Source organism: Heliconius melpomene, chromosome 20 (genome assembly GCF_056956725.1).
Source record: "Heliconius melpomene rosina isolate 202511_hmr_F chromosome 20, ASM5695672v1, whole genome shotgun sequence".
NCBI classification, from domain to species: Eukaryota; Metazoa; Arthropoda; class Insecta; order Lepidoptera; family Nymphalidae; genus Heliconius; species Heliconius melpomene.
In genome coordinates, this window is record NC_140408.1 from 6774427 (window position 1) to 6793695 (window position 19269).

General features: G+C 29.3%; 4 protein-coding genes across 4 annotated transcripts; 3 read left to right on the forward strand and 1 right to left on the reverse strand.

The window, feature by feature from the left end:
• The first annotated feature begins 1882 nt into the window (after positions 1-1882).
• PolD1 (DNA polymerase delta 1, catalytic subunit) lies at positions 1883-5471 on the forward strand. Its single transcript, XM_085204293.1, has one exon. It carries the CDS (start codon positions 2167-2169, stop codon positions 5416-5418), a length of 3252 nt encoding a protein of 1083 aa, XP_085060419.1. The 5' UTR covers positions 1883-2166; the 3' UTR covers positions 5419-5471.
• LOC146527787 (pleckstrin homology domain-containing family A member 3-like) lies at positions 5461-8004 on the reverse strand. Its single transcript, XM_085204294.1, has 5 exons — positions 7772-8004; positions 7587-7703; positions 7355-7504; positions 6756-6880; positions 5461-6092 (listed from the first exon to the last, which is right to left on the reverse strand). Exons 1-5 carry the CDS (start codon positions 7809-7811, stop codon positions 5880-5882), a joined length of 645 nt encoding a protein of 214 aa, XP_085060420.1. The 5' UTR covers positions 7812-8004; the 3' UTR covers positions 5461-5879.
• A 408-nt stretch (positions 8005-8412) lies between these two features.
• On the forward strand, positions 8413-10089 carry cold (coiled). Its single transcript, XM_085204296.1, has 3 exons — positions 8413-8643; positions 8721-9019; positions 9760-10089. The coding sequence occupies exons 1-3, from the start codon at positions 8583-8585 to the stop codon at positions 9832-9834; spliced, it is 435 nt and encodes a 144-aa protein (XP_085060422.1). The 5' UTR covers positions 8413-8582; the 3' UTR covers positions 9835-10089.
• A 1082-nt stretch (positions 10090-11171) lies between these two features.
• Positions 11172-17245, forward strand: ERp44 (Endoplasmic reticulum protein 44). Its single transcript, XM_085204295.1, has 7 exons — positions 11172-11413; positions 11518-11593; positions 11669-11911; positions 12061-12303; positions 12597-12863; positions 13052-13250; positions 14881-17245. The coding sequence occupies exons 1-7, from the start codon at positions 11375-11377 to the stop codon at positions 15011-15013; spliced, it is 1200 nt and encodes a 399-aa protein (XP_085060421.1). The 5' UTR covers positions 11172-11374; the 3' UTR covers positions 15014-17245.
• Positions 17246-19269: the final 2024 nt, after the last annotated feature.

Sequence of the window (19269 nt, forward strand, 5' to 3'; positions counted from 1 at the left end):
TTCTGAAAACTTATTAATGTCGCCTCAATGTCGCCATCGTCGATATGCATCATATTTAATACTAGAGATTGAGTCTATAAAATATTTTATATCGTACCCAAAAGGATTTTAAATATTATAAGCAAATACATATTTTTATAATAAAAAGTATCCTATATATATTCTAATAGGTACTATTGGGCCACTCTTTACTACCTGACCCTACGTAATTTTTAAATAAGTAATGGTAGCGTAAAAAATAGGTTTCATAGGAGCCCTGTACCTATCTTCATTATAATATGTACTATTATTTTCCAAGTAACAGGTAAAAAAACAGTTTTTTATTTTTCTTGAAATGTTGTAATTTTGCAACAATTGGACGGCGACATATTGTCTACACATCAATAACCAATATCTAATATAATTATTAACTTTACTTTTACTCTAACTCTACTTTTAGATTTATTTATAACCTAAGCGCTTGTAATAAGTCTTTTAACCTATTCTTTGTAACTAAGATTAACAATTATTTTTATAAGCCATGACAAATCTAAGTTCCCACTTGCGGTTTCTGTCAGCAGCTCGACATTCGTGTAGGCGCCAGTCTGGCTAAATATGTGTCATTTAGATACGTACTCACAATTTGTTATTGACTAGGGACCGCCCGCAATTTTACTCGCGTGGACTTTATAAGCATTCCATTTACTACAAGCTTTCATTGAAGTTTAGTGCTATAAATTTGAGGTGTTGGTGGGTGGCGGAATTTAACGCCACGCTTACTGGAATTAGTAATCAAAATTTATAATAAAAAAAATTAAACCTACTTCAAAACTATATCGATATGTGCACACATAAACAAAAACTGAAATAAGGAATGGAAATAGATATATAATAAATTTAATAATTGATACTTTTAATGAATATTTGAAATCCATAATTTTTGAAATCGGTGCCAGCCAAGTAAAAAAAATATATTATAAAATACCTACTAAATTCGCCGAACAAAATCTAAAGACGTTTATTTAAAAAAATACCCGGAATATTTAATTTTTTACACATAAGTTTTAATTCTTTTGAAAATTATTGTTCTTTTTAGTAATAACAGGTATTATAATCATTAGTTTACTTTAAGAATAGGCATTATAATCATCAGCATGTCAAGTACAAGCTGATGATTATAATCTATCTCTGTCTATCTACTGCTATATCTATCTACTGCTAAACATGTTTTTTTTTTATTTTTTTTTTTACTGAAATAGGTATTAATTTACAAATATTAGGACTGCTTTTTTACCGTTGTTCTACCGTTGACTGATAAAACAAGGAATATGTTAAAATATTTGCGGATTTCTTTCGTCAGGCGTTAACCGCCTGACAAAAGTAATCCGCAATCTTTTTTTTACAATTATTTATTTGATTAATTAACTATTATTTTAATTATAAATGTGGTTAACACCTATTTATATTTATAATAAAACGGACTGGAGCAGGCAAGGCGAGTGTTGAAATATCGAAAAAAGTACCCTTAAGCCTACATCTGTAGGCGCTTCTCCATGCTCCACATCATTTAGAGACCGTAGACAATATTAAGTTGTAACTACCATCCACTTCTGATGTGTTAACAGTTATTTTGTATTTTAGTAGCGTTTTTTTTAAATATATTTCACTTCTGATTTCTAGCAATATTTTATATCGAAATTTTAACCGATCGATCCGATCCCAACGAATGAAGATACTTTTTACTGATATAGATTATAGAATATAAGATGGGTTCGACTAATATTTTATGTAATGATTTTATTTACAATCGTCTGGATTGAAAGAGAAAATCGACTTTTTTGGTACGACTAATCGATTTTATCGCTGTCAGTTCTCTAGTATATGTGTATTATCTATGGTTCCCACTTTCGAGTTTTGATATGTAACTGTCAAAAGTTGCTTTTTAAAATTTCCGAGCTTAAAGAAATTATATTTTTTATTAAAGATATTCCCAAATTATCTCATTTCGTTTATAGTATATATAAAAATTGTAGAAAGATACCTGTAAAGTCTTAAGTAACGAAGAAAAGTTGAATGTTCTTAAAATACGTTTGCTTAGTGAGTAGTGAAGTGAAGCTGTTGGCGGGAAAATACAACTAAGTTATCGTTTAATAATTGTAGGTAATATTAAATTGTTTTTTTTACAAAATGAATAACAAAAAACAATTCCGAGGTCCTCCACCTAAAAAGTTTAAATCTAATGATGATGATGACAATGATGTACCAAGTAGTTTTGAAGATCAACTGGCTGGAATGGAATGCGAATTTGAAGTACGTCAAATTTACGGCGAAGGGCCAGAGAATCAAACTACAAATATGAAGTGGTCACGACCTAACGTTTCTGATTTAGAACCAAGTAAAAAATCATTAACTTTTCAACAGATTGATATTGATCACTACAGCGGTCAACCATTACCAGGAATGCCTGGATCCCAGTTGGGTCCAGTCCCAATAATGCGGATGTATGGTGTAAATGTCAGTGGAAATTCTATTTGCTGTCATGTTCATGGATTTACTCCTTACTTTTTTGTTACTGTACCATTAAATTTTAGTGAATCTTCATGTCACGAGCTGAAAACTAACTTAAACAAAGCTATATTAGAGGATTTGCGATCCAATAAGGATAACATTAGAGAAACTGTATTAGAAGTAAAGTTAGTAAAAGCTAAATCATTGATGTATTATAAAGGTGATAATGAAATTACTCTTGCAAAAATATCTGTAGCATTACCCAAACTTATTGCACCAGCTAAAAGACTTATTGAAAGACAGCCACTTTCATTTGGCTTAGCAGATCCATCTTTTTATGAAACTAATATTGACTTTGACATAAGATTTATGGTTGATACTGCAGTTGTGGGTTGTAGTTGGATTGAGCTACCTATAGGAAAGTGGACTGTGAGATCAAGACACAGTACTTTAAAACCAGAAACTAGATGTCAAATAGAGGTTGATGTTGCTTGGGATGCTTTTATAGCTCATCAACCTGAGGGAGAATGGTTAAAGGTTGCCCCATTTAGAATATTAAGTTTTGACATTGAATGTGCCGGTAGAAAAGGTGTTTTTCCAGAACCAGACAAGGATCCTGTAATTCAGATTGCAACAATGGTCATAAGGCAGGGGGAACCTGAACCTTATTTACGAAACGTTTTTACACTAAATACATGTGCTCCTATAGTAGGATCTCAAGTAATGAGTTTTCAAACAGAACAAGAAATGTTAAGTAAATGGTCTGACTTTTTTCGTGAGGTTGACCCGGATATCATAACAGGCTATAACATAAATAATTTTGACTGGCCTTATCTCATAAATAGAGCGAAACATTTAAAAGTTGAAAATTTTGACTTTTTGGGTAGAATCAGAAATATTCGTTCTGTTATCAAAGATACAGTTTTACAATCAAAGCAAATGGGAAGGAGAGAAAATAAGAGCATTAATTTTGAAGGAAGAGTGCCCTTTGATTTGTTACTTGTACTTGTTAGAGATTATAAATTAAGATCCTATACTTTGAATGCAGTTTGTTATCATTTTCTTCAAGAGCAAAAAGAAGATGTGCATCACAGCATTATTACTGATTTACAAAATGAAAATGAGCAAACTAGGAGAAGATTAGCCATGTATTGCTTAAAAGATGCATATTTACCATTAAAACTTTTAAATAAATTGATGTGTATTATAAATTACATGGAAATGGCTAGAGTGACAGGTGTTCCATTACTCTGTTTACTGACTAGAGGTCAACAAATAAAAGTTGTTAGTCAATTGTTACGTAAGGCTAAAGAATCAGGATACCTGATGCCTGTTCATCACGGACAAGGGTCAGATGATCAATTTGAAGGAGCCACTGTTATTGAACCAAAAAAGGGATATTACGCTGACCCTATATCAACTTTAGATTTTGCATCCCTATATCCAAGTATCATGATGGCTCATAATTTATGCTATACAACATTAGTGCCACCTAACTTGCAAAAAGAGCTTAACTTAAATTCTGCAAATGTAACAATGACACCTTCTAATAATATGTTTGTCAAATCAAATGTTAGAAAAGGATTACTACCTGAAATTTTAGAATCACTATTGTCAGCTAGAAAAAAAGCAAAAGCAGATTTAAAAGAAGAGAAAGATCCCTTAAAACGATCTGTATTAGATGGTAGACAATTAGCTTTGAAAATGAGTGCTAACTCAGTTTATGGTTTTACTGGAGCTCAAGTAGGTAAACTTCCATGTTTAGAAATTTCTGGCAGTGTCACAGCTTATGGAAGAACTATGATAGAATTTACTAAATCAGAAGTTGAAAAAAAGTATACGAAAGCAAATGGTTATAAAGAAGATGCCATTGTTATTTATGGTGATACTGATTCTGTAATGGTTAAATTTGGTGTTAAAACTTTGGAAGAAAGTATGGAATTAGGCAGGGAGGCAGCTGAGTTTGTTACATCTAAATTTGTAAAACCTATTAAACTTGAATTTGAAAAGGTCTACTATCCTTATTTACTTATTAATAAAAAGAGATATGCAGGCCTTTACTTCACAAGACCTGAAAAATATGATAAAATGGATTGTAAAGGCATAGAAACTGTGAGAAGGGATAACTGTCCTCTTGTATCTAACATGATGAGCACTTGTTTGCAGAAACTACTTATAGACAGAGATCCTGATGGGGCAGTGAATTATGCTAAGCAGATAATAGCTGATCTCCTTTGTAATCGCATTGATATATCTCAACTTGTTGTTACTAAAGAGTTAACTAAAAATGACTATGCAGCCAAACAAGCTCATGTTGAGTTAGCTAATAAAATGAAGAAACGTGATGCAGGTACTGCTCCAAAACTTGGTGACAGAGTCCCTTATGTGCTATGTTGTGCTGCAAAAAATACACCTGCTTATATGAAAGCAGAAGACCCAATTTATGTTTTAGAAAACAGTGTACCAATTGATTTCAATTATTACCTTGAAAATCAATTATCGAAACCTCTTTTAAGAATATTTGAACCAATACTCGGAGAAAAAGCAGAATCTCTACTCCTTAAAGGGGAACATACAAGGACTAAATCCATGGTAACATCAAAAGTTGGGGCCTTAGCTGCTTTTACAAAGAAAAAGGAAAAATGTATAGGATGTAAAACAGTTATGCCTAATGATACTAAAAAAGCATTGTGTAATCATTGCCTAGAAAAAGAAGGTCAATTATACATTACAGAAATATTTAAAGTAAGACAACTCCAAGAAAAATTCTCAAGACTTTGGACTGAATGTCAAAGATGTCAGGGTAGTCTACATGAAGAAGTACTCTGTACAAATAGAGATTGTACTATTTTCTATATGAGGAAAAAAGTTGGTATGGAGCTGGATGCACAAGAAAAAACAGTTAAAAGATTTGGTGAACCCTTATGGTGACATTATGATGTAATGTGGGCTAGTTAATAATAATAAAAATCATTTATGTTAAATACTTTTATTTTTCACAAAAGTAAAAATACTGCAATTGGAATGACTATAATAAAACTAGGAATGTAGTCAACAATGTACTAGTTACATTTTTTTTATATACAATTAAGTACAACACACCTAAATTGCTTAAATAACAGATCAAGTACTTCAGAAAAAATAATTACAACTAATTAAAATAAATATTGCTATTTTAGCATATAGACTTCAGATTTATCACAGAAAATAAAAAAATATTAAGCAGTAATATTAAACAAAAATATTAGATTATAACTCAAATACAAATATGTCAAACTAATCACATGTATAAAGATATATGTATATCATTGATAAATTTCTTCAATCACTATTTACAAGCCATATGTTACTACGAAATATAATTTTAAAAAAATTAGGAATACATTTGCTGCTCATCTGTTTTCTTGAGACAAAGATCTGGTGACATTAATTTTAAAAGTCTTATTAGAGTTAGCATTATTTTTAGTAACAGCTAAATTAGGAACTGGCATTTCATAGATGTTCGGATTGGCTCCAGGATTGTTAGCGAGTTTCATAATATCCTCCAGAGTTCTTATAAATGTGTCACAAGTTGCAGTTAAAAGACTCGAAGCATCTTCAATTTTCTAAAACCAATTATTTTATTTTAGAAAAATCCATATACAATGATATCCATATACAGGTTGGAATTGTCAGCACCACTTTAAATGAAACCACAGTTTTAACTACTCTATAAAAGCCTAATATAATTCAGAAAAAAAAAATCCCAAAAATGAAAAAGTTATTTTTTCAAACAAAATAAATAATAAAATTATCGTTTTAAAATAAAACACCATTTGTAATGTATAACATAGACACACACTTACATGTCAAAGGGGCAACGTCGTACACTTATGTGTGCGTCACATGGAATACAGGTATGGATAAAAATCGTAAAATGAAAAAAAATCCTACGTCCAAACTGTTGAGGTACCTTGATTAATTTTTTTTAGCTTTGGAATTGAAATATTTGACCCTATATGCAGTTTCAGTTAAAGAAGCGCTGCCCCTTCCACCCTGTATAATGTATTCCTCCCTTTTTGCACCTTTTTCCAATACTGGAAATTTTGTTTTACTCACACTGGCTTAAGTATTATGTTTCAATAATATAATGTAGGCTAGAGTATTGAGACAATATATTTCATTATTGAAAATAACTTAAATGTATTAATATTTAATATATAATAATAATTTAATAACTAAAGAAATTTATTTCTAGTAGACATTCTTAATTAACATTATATTTTTACCTGTATCTCAGGACCTCCTTCTGCTGTAGCTGCACTTTTCACACCATGAACTTGTTGCATCAATAAATCACAGTATAAGTGCAATTCAGATTTTTTATGACTTATGGAATCTTCATTACCAAGAGCTGAAAATTTTATTGAATGCAAATATAAGCAAATATCATAATGTACACATATTTAAAAGGCCACTATGTTAATTAGACAGCATATGACTATAAATATGTTAATTGTGGATTCAACTTCTCTTCTGGGGATTGATTATATTTCATTTATTTTTATTTCCCCACTGGCAGCTAAAGCTTGAACTTGAGTTTTGCCACTCAGCATGCAATATCTTGAAAAATTCCCTTTGCCTACTCCATAATATAAGGAAAAACAAAACTGTTTTTATATATATATATCTGCATATTAAAACCAGTTGTGGCACATTGTGATGGCAAACATTACAAGTTGTGGGTTTGATCCTCATTTAAGAAAATGAAATATTTTAATTTCACTCTGGTGTTTAGGCAAAGGGCAATGTTGAGCTCCACTACGATATAAAATATCAATTATGAATGAGATAAAATATAAAATTTCAAATATTTAATATAACAAACCTTTTAAATCAACATTCCCATCAACACAAGCTTTTGCGCTTCCTAATGCTACAAGCCATTTTTGTCTGTCTTGAGGAGATGGAGCTCTAAGATACATGTGTTGTTGTCCAGGTATAACTAAATCTAGTCGAGTATTGTCAATATTATTGACTGCAAATAATTATAATTACACATTTATTTTAATTATTAATAAAATAAATAGGAGAAAAAACAAAATATATATATATCATACCATTTATTTGGCAAACAGATACTTTTACAGAACCTTTGCACCCCTGATTTGCTTCTTCTTGCGATTTATAGTACGATAATATGCCATTGTCTAAAACGAACCATCTGGTTTGCCAACCTGGAAAGTACATTACCAATAAATAAATTAAAATCCTTATTTATTATAATACTTTCACTTTTACTAACCATTCCAATAATTTGTCCATTTCCACAAGATCCCTTCCATGTATATGAATATAAAATTTACTTCGAAATTTTCAATTGAATTACCACTTTATTTTATTAAATATCATGTAACTTAAAATTTAATTTAAAAAACAAAATCAATTACATTATTGACATATGTTTTTGACAGTACAAATGTGTCTTGGTTCTTGGAGTACAGATATAAAATGCACTGTGCTCACTGGTGCTCACTACGTGGACAGTAAACTGTTATATGGATATATGGTATCGCAAGTATCGCAAGCGCTTGCCGACGACAAGCCGTTAAAAGCACAGAACACGGAACGGAACACCCAAAGACTAATAATTTAATATAAATTGTTTTTATATTTAAGGTCCAAAAATTGTAAAAAAATGTTAAAGTATACAAATTTTACAATGTATTTGTTACAAAAATGTTAAAACTAATCAAAATAGTGCAAAAGCAAATTTTTTTTTGAAAACGTATTTTGCTCACCTAAGTAACATGACATTTTAAAAATGTGGAAAAAGTATTACTGTACTGCACTGTATTAATTAGATTAAAATCTATTTATATTTTTGAAAAATTATTTATTACCTTATATTATCTGGATTATATTATCTATACGTAAGTGACGGAAAGGAATACATACTTCAATTCGAAATTGTTGTTTGGTTTGTTTGTCTACCGTTGGGTATTTGCCACACCCGAAAAGAAATTTAACACAAAGTACGAATAAAAAGCAAAGAGCAGAAATTATTTTATTTAGGGAAAATACACTATTTCTTATCTTTCAACTTTTAATTTAATATGACTGCTCACAGGAAAATAGAACTTTTTATATTGTTTTTACTTTCATGTGTAATACGAGGTATTCATTAATATGAGGACAGTGATATAAAAATACAATTATATTGTTATTAATCTCAGTAATTATATTTATTGCAGTAAAATGTCTTGAATGCTATGTATGTGATTCACAAGAAGACAACAACGAAAAATGTATTAAAACTATAAAGACTTGTGAATATAATCAAGATGTTTGTCTTACTGAAATAAAGTGGGGATCTACCCCATACTGGTCACAAGGAGCTAAGAAACAGTATTATATATCCAAAAGATGTTCTAATAAGACAGAATGTGCAGTAACTAGACAGCGCTATATGCCATTGTGCACTCATATTTGGTATCAAGACTGGGTTTGCTCAGATTGCTGTCAAGGGGACAGATGTAATTATTATATTATTGTAAGTGAAATATTGGTTTTGATTTGAACAAACAACTTTGTTATACAACAACAATATGAAAATTACATATAAATGAAAGTAATAAAACATATTTGTTCAAGTGCAACATTTACAAATATTATTTATAAGTTAAAAGGAAAATGTTGTAATAATATGTAATATATTCTACAATGAACGAAATATATAAAAAGTGCTTTTGTTTGTTACATAGTTGTGTAACAAAATCAAAAACCTCAAGGCTTTTACTAAACTTCTATTTCTTTCCGCACAAAATACTTGTACATTGCAACTCATAAATTCTAATAATTACTCTAACCTCTCACTTTACTGTTCAAGTCTGAAAGTACATCTTGAATTTTCCAACCACTTGACGCATAATTTTTGTAGTGTCCTCTGATAGTAGTTCTATAAATTTATTTTCAACAATATGTTTTAATTAAACAAAGAGGTTGATTACATTTTTATTGAAATTATTATGAATATCAAAACTATTATATAAAGTCAGCTTCACACTGTTTAGAACAATGTGAAACTGATAATAACAAATTACTATAATGTTACAATCAGTAAATCTAAATAAGTTGTTATAATGTAATATTTTACTTTTGTGTATCTTTATAAAAATATTAATTTCATTGCGTTTTTTGCGCATTCTATGGAAACTGAGGAATGAAGTGCCTTGCCTACCTAAAAATAAACTATTTCAGCATAAAATTATTAACAAAACATCTTTGTTCCAGAGTGGCAGTGTCACAAATAAAGCAGTTACAGGACTTTTATTAGGAGTTATGATGCTGCTAAAGATTACATTATAACATTATGTAACATTATGTCATTAGTTAAAAGGTGTTTTATTGCACTAATTAAGTTGTTTACAATTTTTTTATCTGAACTGACTTATTGAATCTTTTTTTACATAATATTTTTTACTTTTACTATATGTAAGTTAATAGTATTTTGTTTTTAACTCTTGTATTAATTATTATAATTGTTAAGATATTGAGAACCATATTGTATAAATATGTCTAGAATCCGTCCAGAAATATTTTTAAATAAAAAAATATATGACATGTATTATTTTTATTTATAGTCAATGTGTGCCTGCCTGAAATAATGTTTTTTAAATAAAAAAGGCCCATAAAATGTTGACATCTAATACAATACTTCCATTCAAGCACTAATATTTCAAGTATAGTTTAAATAATTGGTTAATAATTAGGGTTCCATTTGATATAACAATAGTCTAAACTCTAAACCCTTCTACATACACATGGGTCTCTGTTACAATTAATGTAATTTGGTTCTTATATACCTGCGATATACTGATTTAGTTGTAAAAAAACATTAATTAAAGTCTAAAATGATTATTACATTGAAATTGAATGCGCGCCTTTGAGTTTCATCACTCAATATGAATTAAATTTGAGTGAAAAGCGGAGAACGGAGTACATTAACATAAGGTTCTGTTTGTCTACCGCCATCTAGGAAATTTAAAGCTAAAAAAATACAGCTGTCCAAAAATAGTGTGACAATTTGGAGAATTTGGATAAGACGATGTCCAAAAATATTTAATAAAATGGGACATGTGCGTCTTGAGTGACGGACTCAACGCTGCGCTTTGCATCGATACCAGAGTAAAGAAATGAAAATGTTAAATATTTTATTTCCTATTTATTACTTGGTCCATATTATTTGAAAAATAACATTAACCCCAGTATGCGACAATACGGTATAATTTTATTTCCTTGTTTCAATAAAATTTATGGTAATATTAATTATTATAGAGGAGACGTACCTAAACGGCTCTTATGAGTGGTAATTAGTTTTATTGAATTTCAATACTGGTCAATTTAGAAACAATTTAAATATTAATAAAACAAATTGGTAGAAAAATAAAAAGTTAAATGAAATTGAGTGCAACGTTAAGTTCGCCACTCAACACGCAATGCCCCCAGAATTCAGTGAAAAGTAGGGAATGGAAGTATCGTAATGGGAACGGAATATCTTAACATTATGTTCCCAGGTTCCCTCTGCTAACCCTGCTATGAGTGGGATATATATATAAAAAGATAAAAATAAGATCATCAACATACACTATACACTATACTATCGTACTTTGTAATCTGTTACATAAAAGGTAAAACATGCTTTTCTATTCTGTGGTTACGTGTCGTCGGCGGCGGAGTGTCGACTGTCTATAGAGGACACTTCAACAAAGTCTTGAATTTGACGAAAGAAAAGTGCGGCATAAATAGATTATCCGTGTCAAAAGAAGTGGAACTTTACTTAAATGATAATCTAACCATTTTGTGAAAGCTAATAGTTTTACAGCTTTTTGTTAAGAAATTAGAAAACATGTTGAATTACAAATTTCTAGCATGTTTAGGGATATTGGTAAGAAATAGTAATTTGTGAACTTACACGTAATGTGTTGATTTTATGGTATATTATGAATCAATTAATTGCTTCATATAACGTTTCGATTTGTTTTGTTTTAGTTCTGTCACAGTTTTTACAATCCAACCGATAGTGGAGCTGTTCAAATTACACAGAGTAATTTAGATATGGTTCTTGGTAAGGTTTTTTAATTTATGAAATATTAGTCAGGTATGTGTATTGTTTGTTAATCTTTCCATATTTTCTCTGCAGCTTCCAATGAAGTTGTGTTCATTAACTTTTACGCTGAATGGTGTAGATTCAGCAATATGCTGATGCCTATATTTGATGATGCGGCTGACGAAGTATCAAAAGCCGGGTATGACACTGGCAAAGTAGTAATGGGTAAAGTAGATTGTGATAAAGAGGGTGCCATAGCAACAAGATTCCATATATCCAAGTATCCTACTTTAAAATTATTTCGAAATGGTCTACCAGCTAAAAAGGAGTATAGAGGTATGAAAAGAAAATTTCTATTTTATTATTATTATAATTTGTATTACCAAATTTTTTTTGTATAATTTTGTACAGACAAATATTCCACATTATTCAGTATTACACATTTTATAGCATAATACTTAAACATTTTCACATTATTGTTTCAGGGCAACGCTCAGTAGAAGCATTTTCTGAATTTATTAAAAAACAGTTGATTGACCCTATCGTCAATTTTGGTTCCCTAAAAGAATTACATGATTTGAGTGAAGAGAAGAGACATATAATTGGTTATATGGATAGGAGAGATCAGCCTGAATATGAAGTTCTTAGAAAAGTGGCAGCAAGCTTAAAAGATGAATGCATATTTCATGCAGGCTTTGGTGATGCTTCCCAACAAATGCATCCTCCAGGTTTGCATTTCTTGTAGATATATTTTCTTACTTTTTTTCTCCTGAATTCTAATTATATTAATTCATTTATTATAAATTTGAAATATATTATTATAAACTCATTTTATTAAATGAATTTATACTAAGTAACGTAAGTAAGTAAGTAAGTTTAAGTATGGTGCTGTGGGGCTACCTGGACCTAATGTTGTGATTGTGGCCTTACTTCCTTTTTCACAGGATATAGGATGAAGCTAAGAAAACATAAATATATCAAATGTTCAGTTAAATTTGAACCATAACATTTTTGTACACAGGTCAGCCAATTGTAGTATTTAGGGCTGATAGGAAAACATCTACTGAGCCTGACGAAACTTACAAGGGCTCTTTAATCAACTTTGAGCAACTTTATGCCTGGGTACAGGAGAAGTGCATACCACTTGTAAGAGAAATAACATTTGAAAATGCTGAGGAGCTTACAGAAGAAGGACTGCCGTTCCTGATTCTGTTCCACCACCCTACCGACAGTAGCAGTGTTAAAAGATTTAAGGAAATTATCTCAAAAGAATTGGAAGATGACAAACGTAATTTCTCATTTACTTATGGACACTTAGTATTTCATGTATTTTTGTTATTTATAAATCAACACATTTGATTAAGATAAATGCTTAAATTAAAATGTGGAATTTTTCAAGGCTATCTTATTACCATTTTTATCTTATTTTACACAAAAACAAAACAAAACTGATAAGCAACTTTATTATAATTACAGAAAAAATTAACTTCCTGACTGCTGATGGAGTTCGTTTTGAGCATCCACTACACCATCTTGGTAAATCAGTTGATGACCTGCCATTAATAGCGATTGACTCCTTCAGACACATGTATTTGTTCCCCAACTACAGTGACATGGAGATACCTGGCAAATTGAAAGAATTTCTCCAAGACCTATACTCAGGCAAATTACACAGGTAGTTTATTTATTATTTGTCTTTTTTACCTTCACATTTTTTAACTCCACTTTGTAATCTGCATTTAGGAGGGTAGACAGAGACACTCTATTAGCACACTTTCATTACTTATGTACTTTCCACCAAATTCCCTTAAGTTTGAATTGAACCCACAAACATCATATTTATAATTGCTTTTCATTGTATCCTGTATTCAGCTGGGTAGACAGAGGAACCCTAATATTGAGACATTTCCATTCTCCATCTTGTGCCTATTTTTTGAGATATTGCTTGTTGAAAAGCGAAACTCTACTAATTACTTTAATTTTCTTACCAGAGGTATCAAATGATCACTAAAATATGTTATGTATAGTCAATGTGAAGTTTAATCATTAAAAATTTAAATTCACATATCAACACAGAAACAACATGTATGTAAATTAAAAATAGATTATAATGTAAAAAATTTATTAAATATCCAGTATTTCAATATCAGTATTTGTCTGACTTTAATATATGTCTGTTATTTTATTATGTGAATTAAAATAAATGAAATTTCACATAATATATAATATTATTACATATCGTTTTTTGGGGCCAGTCACACTAGATTATAGTGGCGCAGGGGCGTAAGTGAGCGGCGGTAAATGCGACAGGTTGTGGGTTCGATTCCCACTCGACGAAATAAAATGTTAAATATATTTTTTTTCCGCTCTGGTTAAAAGGGTAAGCGCGGCTTTGAGCACCGCTACGCAATCCGGAATTCGGCGGAAAGTATGTAACAGAAGTGTCTTAATAGAAAGTAGTGTCTTAACACTAGGTTCCCAGGCTCCATCTGCCTACCCTGCGAGGTGCGGATACAGCATGAAACTAAAAAAAAGTTTTTTAAAATATATCTTGTAACACGCTGATGAAAGGATAATTTTGAACTCTTAATACTTTTTCTTCTTTCTTTTCTGGACTTTTTCTGTTGAGTGGGAAATAAATATAATTAAAATAAAATCATTCCCCCACATGAATATCAAACCCATTATATTTACAGTCAGATGTTGCCTATGCACCATAATATTCCAACACACTTGTATATGTATTGAATTACTCTTTTACTTAGCTATACATTATTTTAGCACAGCTCCAATTATTTTTTATCAACTCAATCAAAATATTTTATGGTTCAATATTTTAGTTCCAACTATTACAATGGAACAATTAAAGCTTGTTCTAGTTCACACAACACAAAAAAATGTTTTTCTTTGCCATAGCTTGTTATTATTGTAATGTTTTCTATTTATGTATTATTTTTACTTACACATGGCTAACATAGAGTTAATATAAATTACAGAATTGAGACCATTGTGGCACAGTGGGTTCATCCATGCAATGGTTGTGGCTTTGTTCCCCACTCTTAGGAATATTTCTTTTTAATGTCTCAGCTCTGTTAAGACAATAAATAGGTTACTCCAATCAAAATACAATTCAATTTCGGATGGAAACCGGAAATTGCAACTAGATTTTTTCTGATTACCCTGGTATATGTAGATACTGCCCCACATCGTTAAATCGTTACGTTTAGCGTCTTGGTCGATTCCCAGGATCTCCCTTTCTACCCAGTTTCGGTTTAAGCTAAAACAAATATTTCTTTAATTTCTAGAGAGTTCCACTATGGTCCGGATACGCCTCAACTAGTGGCTAATGATATAAAGGTGACCACTCCTCCTGAGTCCACGTTCAAGAAACTAGCTCCTTCCAAGAACAGATACACGCTTCTCAGGGATGAGTTATAAAGTATTTAGCAAACAATTATAGATAACAATATATGAATTTATTTATCTCATTTTATTATCTTTTGTTAAGCTCCAGTGTAAATTCTAATTAATCAACCCATTAATCGAAACACGTTCTAAAAACGTTAGAAATATAAAAATTTCCATGTGTGTGTAAATTGTTTTTTTTTTTGGTTAGTTGCAGTGTAACATGCTTAATTTTTTGAACGTCATATAATTTACCACCAGTTCATTAAAGTTTCTGCCCCAGACCTGAGAAAAGCCGGCAATTTTTTTCTTGATTTTTAATTTATGACAACATTGGTTATCTACATGTTGTCACATTGTTTGTTTCGCAAACGAATAAGCAAAAGAAATAATAAAATTGGCGTTATTTAGAGTTTACACTGTATTTTATATTTTGATTGTCAAAAATTATGTTTCTTATTTGTTCTTAATATATTTCCTTATTATGTTAATGAATTCGGCTATTATTGACGTCCAGTGTATTATTTTTTAAAAAATGTAGATATATTAAGAAAGAATAGTGAAAGATACATTTATTGTAGGAAATGTTTTATATTTAATTAGAATATTAATAACATTGTCGTCTTTCCTTTTTATATATGAACATTTTCAAATCAATTAATAATTAAACTTTTAGAGCATAAATTCAAAACCGTCGGTGAAATTTTTAATATATCCTTTAACACATATTTTTATTTATTTATATATGTAGTGCACAATTGATAAAGAATGAATTACCCATATATCAAGAATTCAATTCAATTCAAGAATGAATTACACATTTTAAATTTTACAACTTTAAATTAGTTATTATCGATCTTTTTTAATCTCATGAACTTACACTAAGATTTCATTTTTATACTTCTATACATGTACTGTTACTTTTTAAAAACTGTTCAAAACTGTTACTTTTTAAATCAGTGTTGTGAAATAAATTCGGGTATCAGATGATATTTAAATCTTAATATCATTTATCTTTTAAAAAATTATAAGGTATACTTTATTTCTTACATCTGAAATAATAAGTTATTTTTATATCATTTATTTCTTTTTCCAATGTTTATGAGTTTAATATTTAAAAGTTAAATTTTTATAATTCATATTTATACCATTGCTTAGATACTTAATTAGATGCTTCGGGTTAATAGTTTTTGATATTTTAATATGGTATTATATATTCATATGTGTAACTTGACTTATTTTTACTATGTATTGCAAATATTGAGACGAGACACTATATTATTACACTGACAGTATATCTAATTATTGAAATTAAATTGTAATTTAAATATAACGTTAAAAAATTGTGGCTTAAATTCTTTATCTGTGTATTCATTCATATAGTCATTCGTTCATTTTTCGTTCGTTCATTTCAATAAAAAAAATGTTTGATGCCTAAGAAAATCAATAAAATTAATTAAAAAAGTAATTCTATTATTTTAATAATTGTTTTAAAAATGTCTTCCTTACATTAAATGAATAAGTATTTATTTTGAAATAACGCTTAATGATTATTTAAATATTTTTTTCAAAACTATAAATAGTCATTACGTTTTGGCGTGTTACTTTGTGTTCTACTTTTAAATATGTTTTTTTACATTTTCTACATATTATTTTGCAAAAAGTTTTTTTGTTATGTTCTTGGCGTTATCATTAAATACGTTTAAACTTTTTAAATATGTTTATTGTACTGCTTAACTATCATTTTATTATTGATATTATATTTAACTTAAACAAGAATGACCTTTTAAATGAAATATAATAAATTTATTTTGGCCTTACATTGCAGTTCCCATAAATGAATATAATTACATTTATAAGTTTTAAGTTATTCGTAAGCATTACTTATAAATTATTATTATCAGTAGTTTTCATGTTTTTGGATGTAAAATAGATAAAAATGATCAGTCGAAACAAATTATGATTTTTTCTCCAACTTAAAAATATTGAGCAAAACGGTTAAATTCGGGCGGAAAGTAAAGTACGGAATATCCTGACACCAGGTTTCTTCTGCCTGCAGAGTAAGAAAAAAAAAGAATTATGTATTAATGTATTTTTTATATATAACAAAAGTTTCAATTGTTTTAACAACTTTATATGTTTCTCATTTACATTTGTACATATAAATGTAGACTCTTGTTTCCTTATTTACAACATTATTAAGAAATGTACAAAATGTATGTTTTGTGAAGTGTGCTATTGTGTAATAAATTTTGGTCCAGTAAATAACTGTTTTTTTACCCAAACAATATAAATGTATTTATATAATATCCATACCTATATTATAAATTCGAAAGTAACTCTGTCTGTCTGTCTGTCTGTCTGTCTGTCTTTTACGCAATCAGGGCCAAACCGCTAATTTAATTGTGATAAAATACTCATAGAGATACTTGAGGGTCTCGGGAGGAACATAGGATACTTTTTTTTTCTCATATTTGTAATATTTTCGTTATATACCAATATATAAAAATAATTAATTTGACAAGGAATTTATTCCGCCATGTTAATAACAATCGTCGCTACGCGTTGCTAAGCAACGGCTTGCAAAGTTTGCTGTTTTAAGAAAACGTCACCCAAAGTGAGTTTGCTTAATGCATACATGGCGCGCGCCGATATAGATTTGTATACATTAACAAAAATTAGATGATTTCTATAATTTGATATTCATCCTTATGAAAATAAATATAATAGTCACCTTTAGCATTTCATCTAGATGGAAATTATAGTTTACTGTATAACATTCTAATAAATAATTAAGATGTGACTGATTCCAAATGACCTAGCCTTCGGGCGGCATAGTATGAGTATGACCGACGCGAACGGGCAGATGACTTTGATGATTTTGTAAATTTTTATAGATTTTCGAATTACTATTATTTTTTATGTAATTATTTGCTGCTTATAATTAATTTATCTCAGTTCGGTTATCTATACCGATTTTATACACTTAAAACATCGTAATTTTAATAATTTAAGATTTTATTTAATATTGTTCGCAAAAAATAATTATTATTTAATATAGAAAAATGTTTAGTACGCGCCGCACAGCAAACTTTAGGTTTTTTTTTCTAATATTAAGAATTTCCTTTAGTTACTTTTACTTCTTTTGTTTGTTCATTTCGGGTACTCAAATATTTTTTATAATAATAAATCTCCACTTATTATTATTTTTTAACTTATTTTAATTATTTAGGCTTATATTTTCGCGGGCGTAGCCGCGTCCGGGCCCACTAGTGTAGAAATAAAAATGTATTTATATATTAGATTTTTAAACTAAAAATTATGTTGCAAATGAAATTGATATTTTGTTAAAGATATAAACCTCACTAGAAGTAATATTTATGATTTGGGCATACTACTAAATAACCTATATATATATATATATATATATATATATATATATATATATATATATATAAAAACCTATATATATATATATATAGGTTATTTAGTAGTATATATATATTAATATTTTTCATGAATGCTTTATACAGAGTTTTTGAGTTTTTTTTATCATCACCGCTTTAAATAGCGCAGTTTTGACTACTCTATACAAGTAAAACTAAAGAGATTATACTAAAAATGAGAAAGTTATTTTCTCTAACAAAATAAATAATAAAATTATTGTTGTAAAATAAAACACCTTTTGTTAAGAATACCGCACACACAAAAAAATCTATCAACGCGATAACGCCGCATACGCCTCATTTACGAAAGGTATTGGCGGCGAAGTTGAACGTAACTTAGTTTAGGTTTATTATAGAAAATAGGTAATTGCGTAAAATAGTACGAGAGATATCCTTTTGTCGTTCTGCTACGTTTTTAAAGAATGAATGAGGCAGATCGACAACGTTTAGAAGTATTTTTGTAGTATGTGTTAACGTCGTAGCTGCGTAATGCAGTATACTTTATAATAATAAAAATCGTTATGTATTCTCTATTAAAATCACGTTTACAGTGAATAAAAAAGGCGCCAAAACGAACGCACTCGCATCTCGTAACTTTGGTTTCGATCCCCACTCGAGGAGATGAAAAATTTATTTAAATTTATATTTCCATTTCTCGCTCTGCTGTTGACTTAAGCTTAATTTTGATAAACTAACTATGTAAAAAAATTGTATAAAACAAAACATTTAATTTTTGGAACTTAGACAAAACGATGAAAATTAGTAATATTATTAATTAAGAGCAGTCTACAATTAGAAAAGATTAACAGCGCGAATACGTCATTAACAAATCATAAACTGACC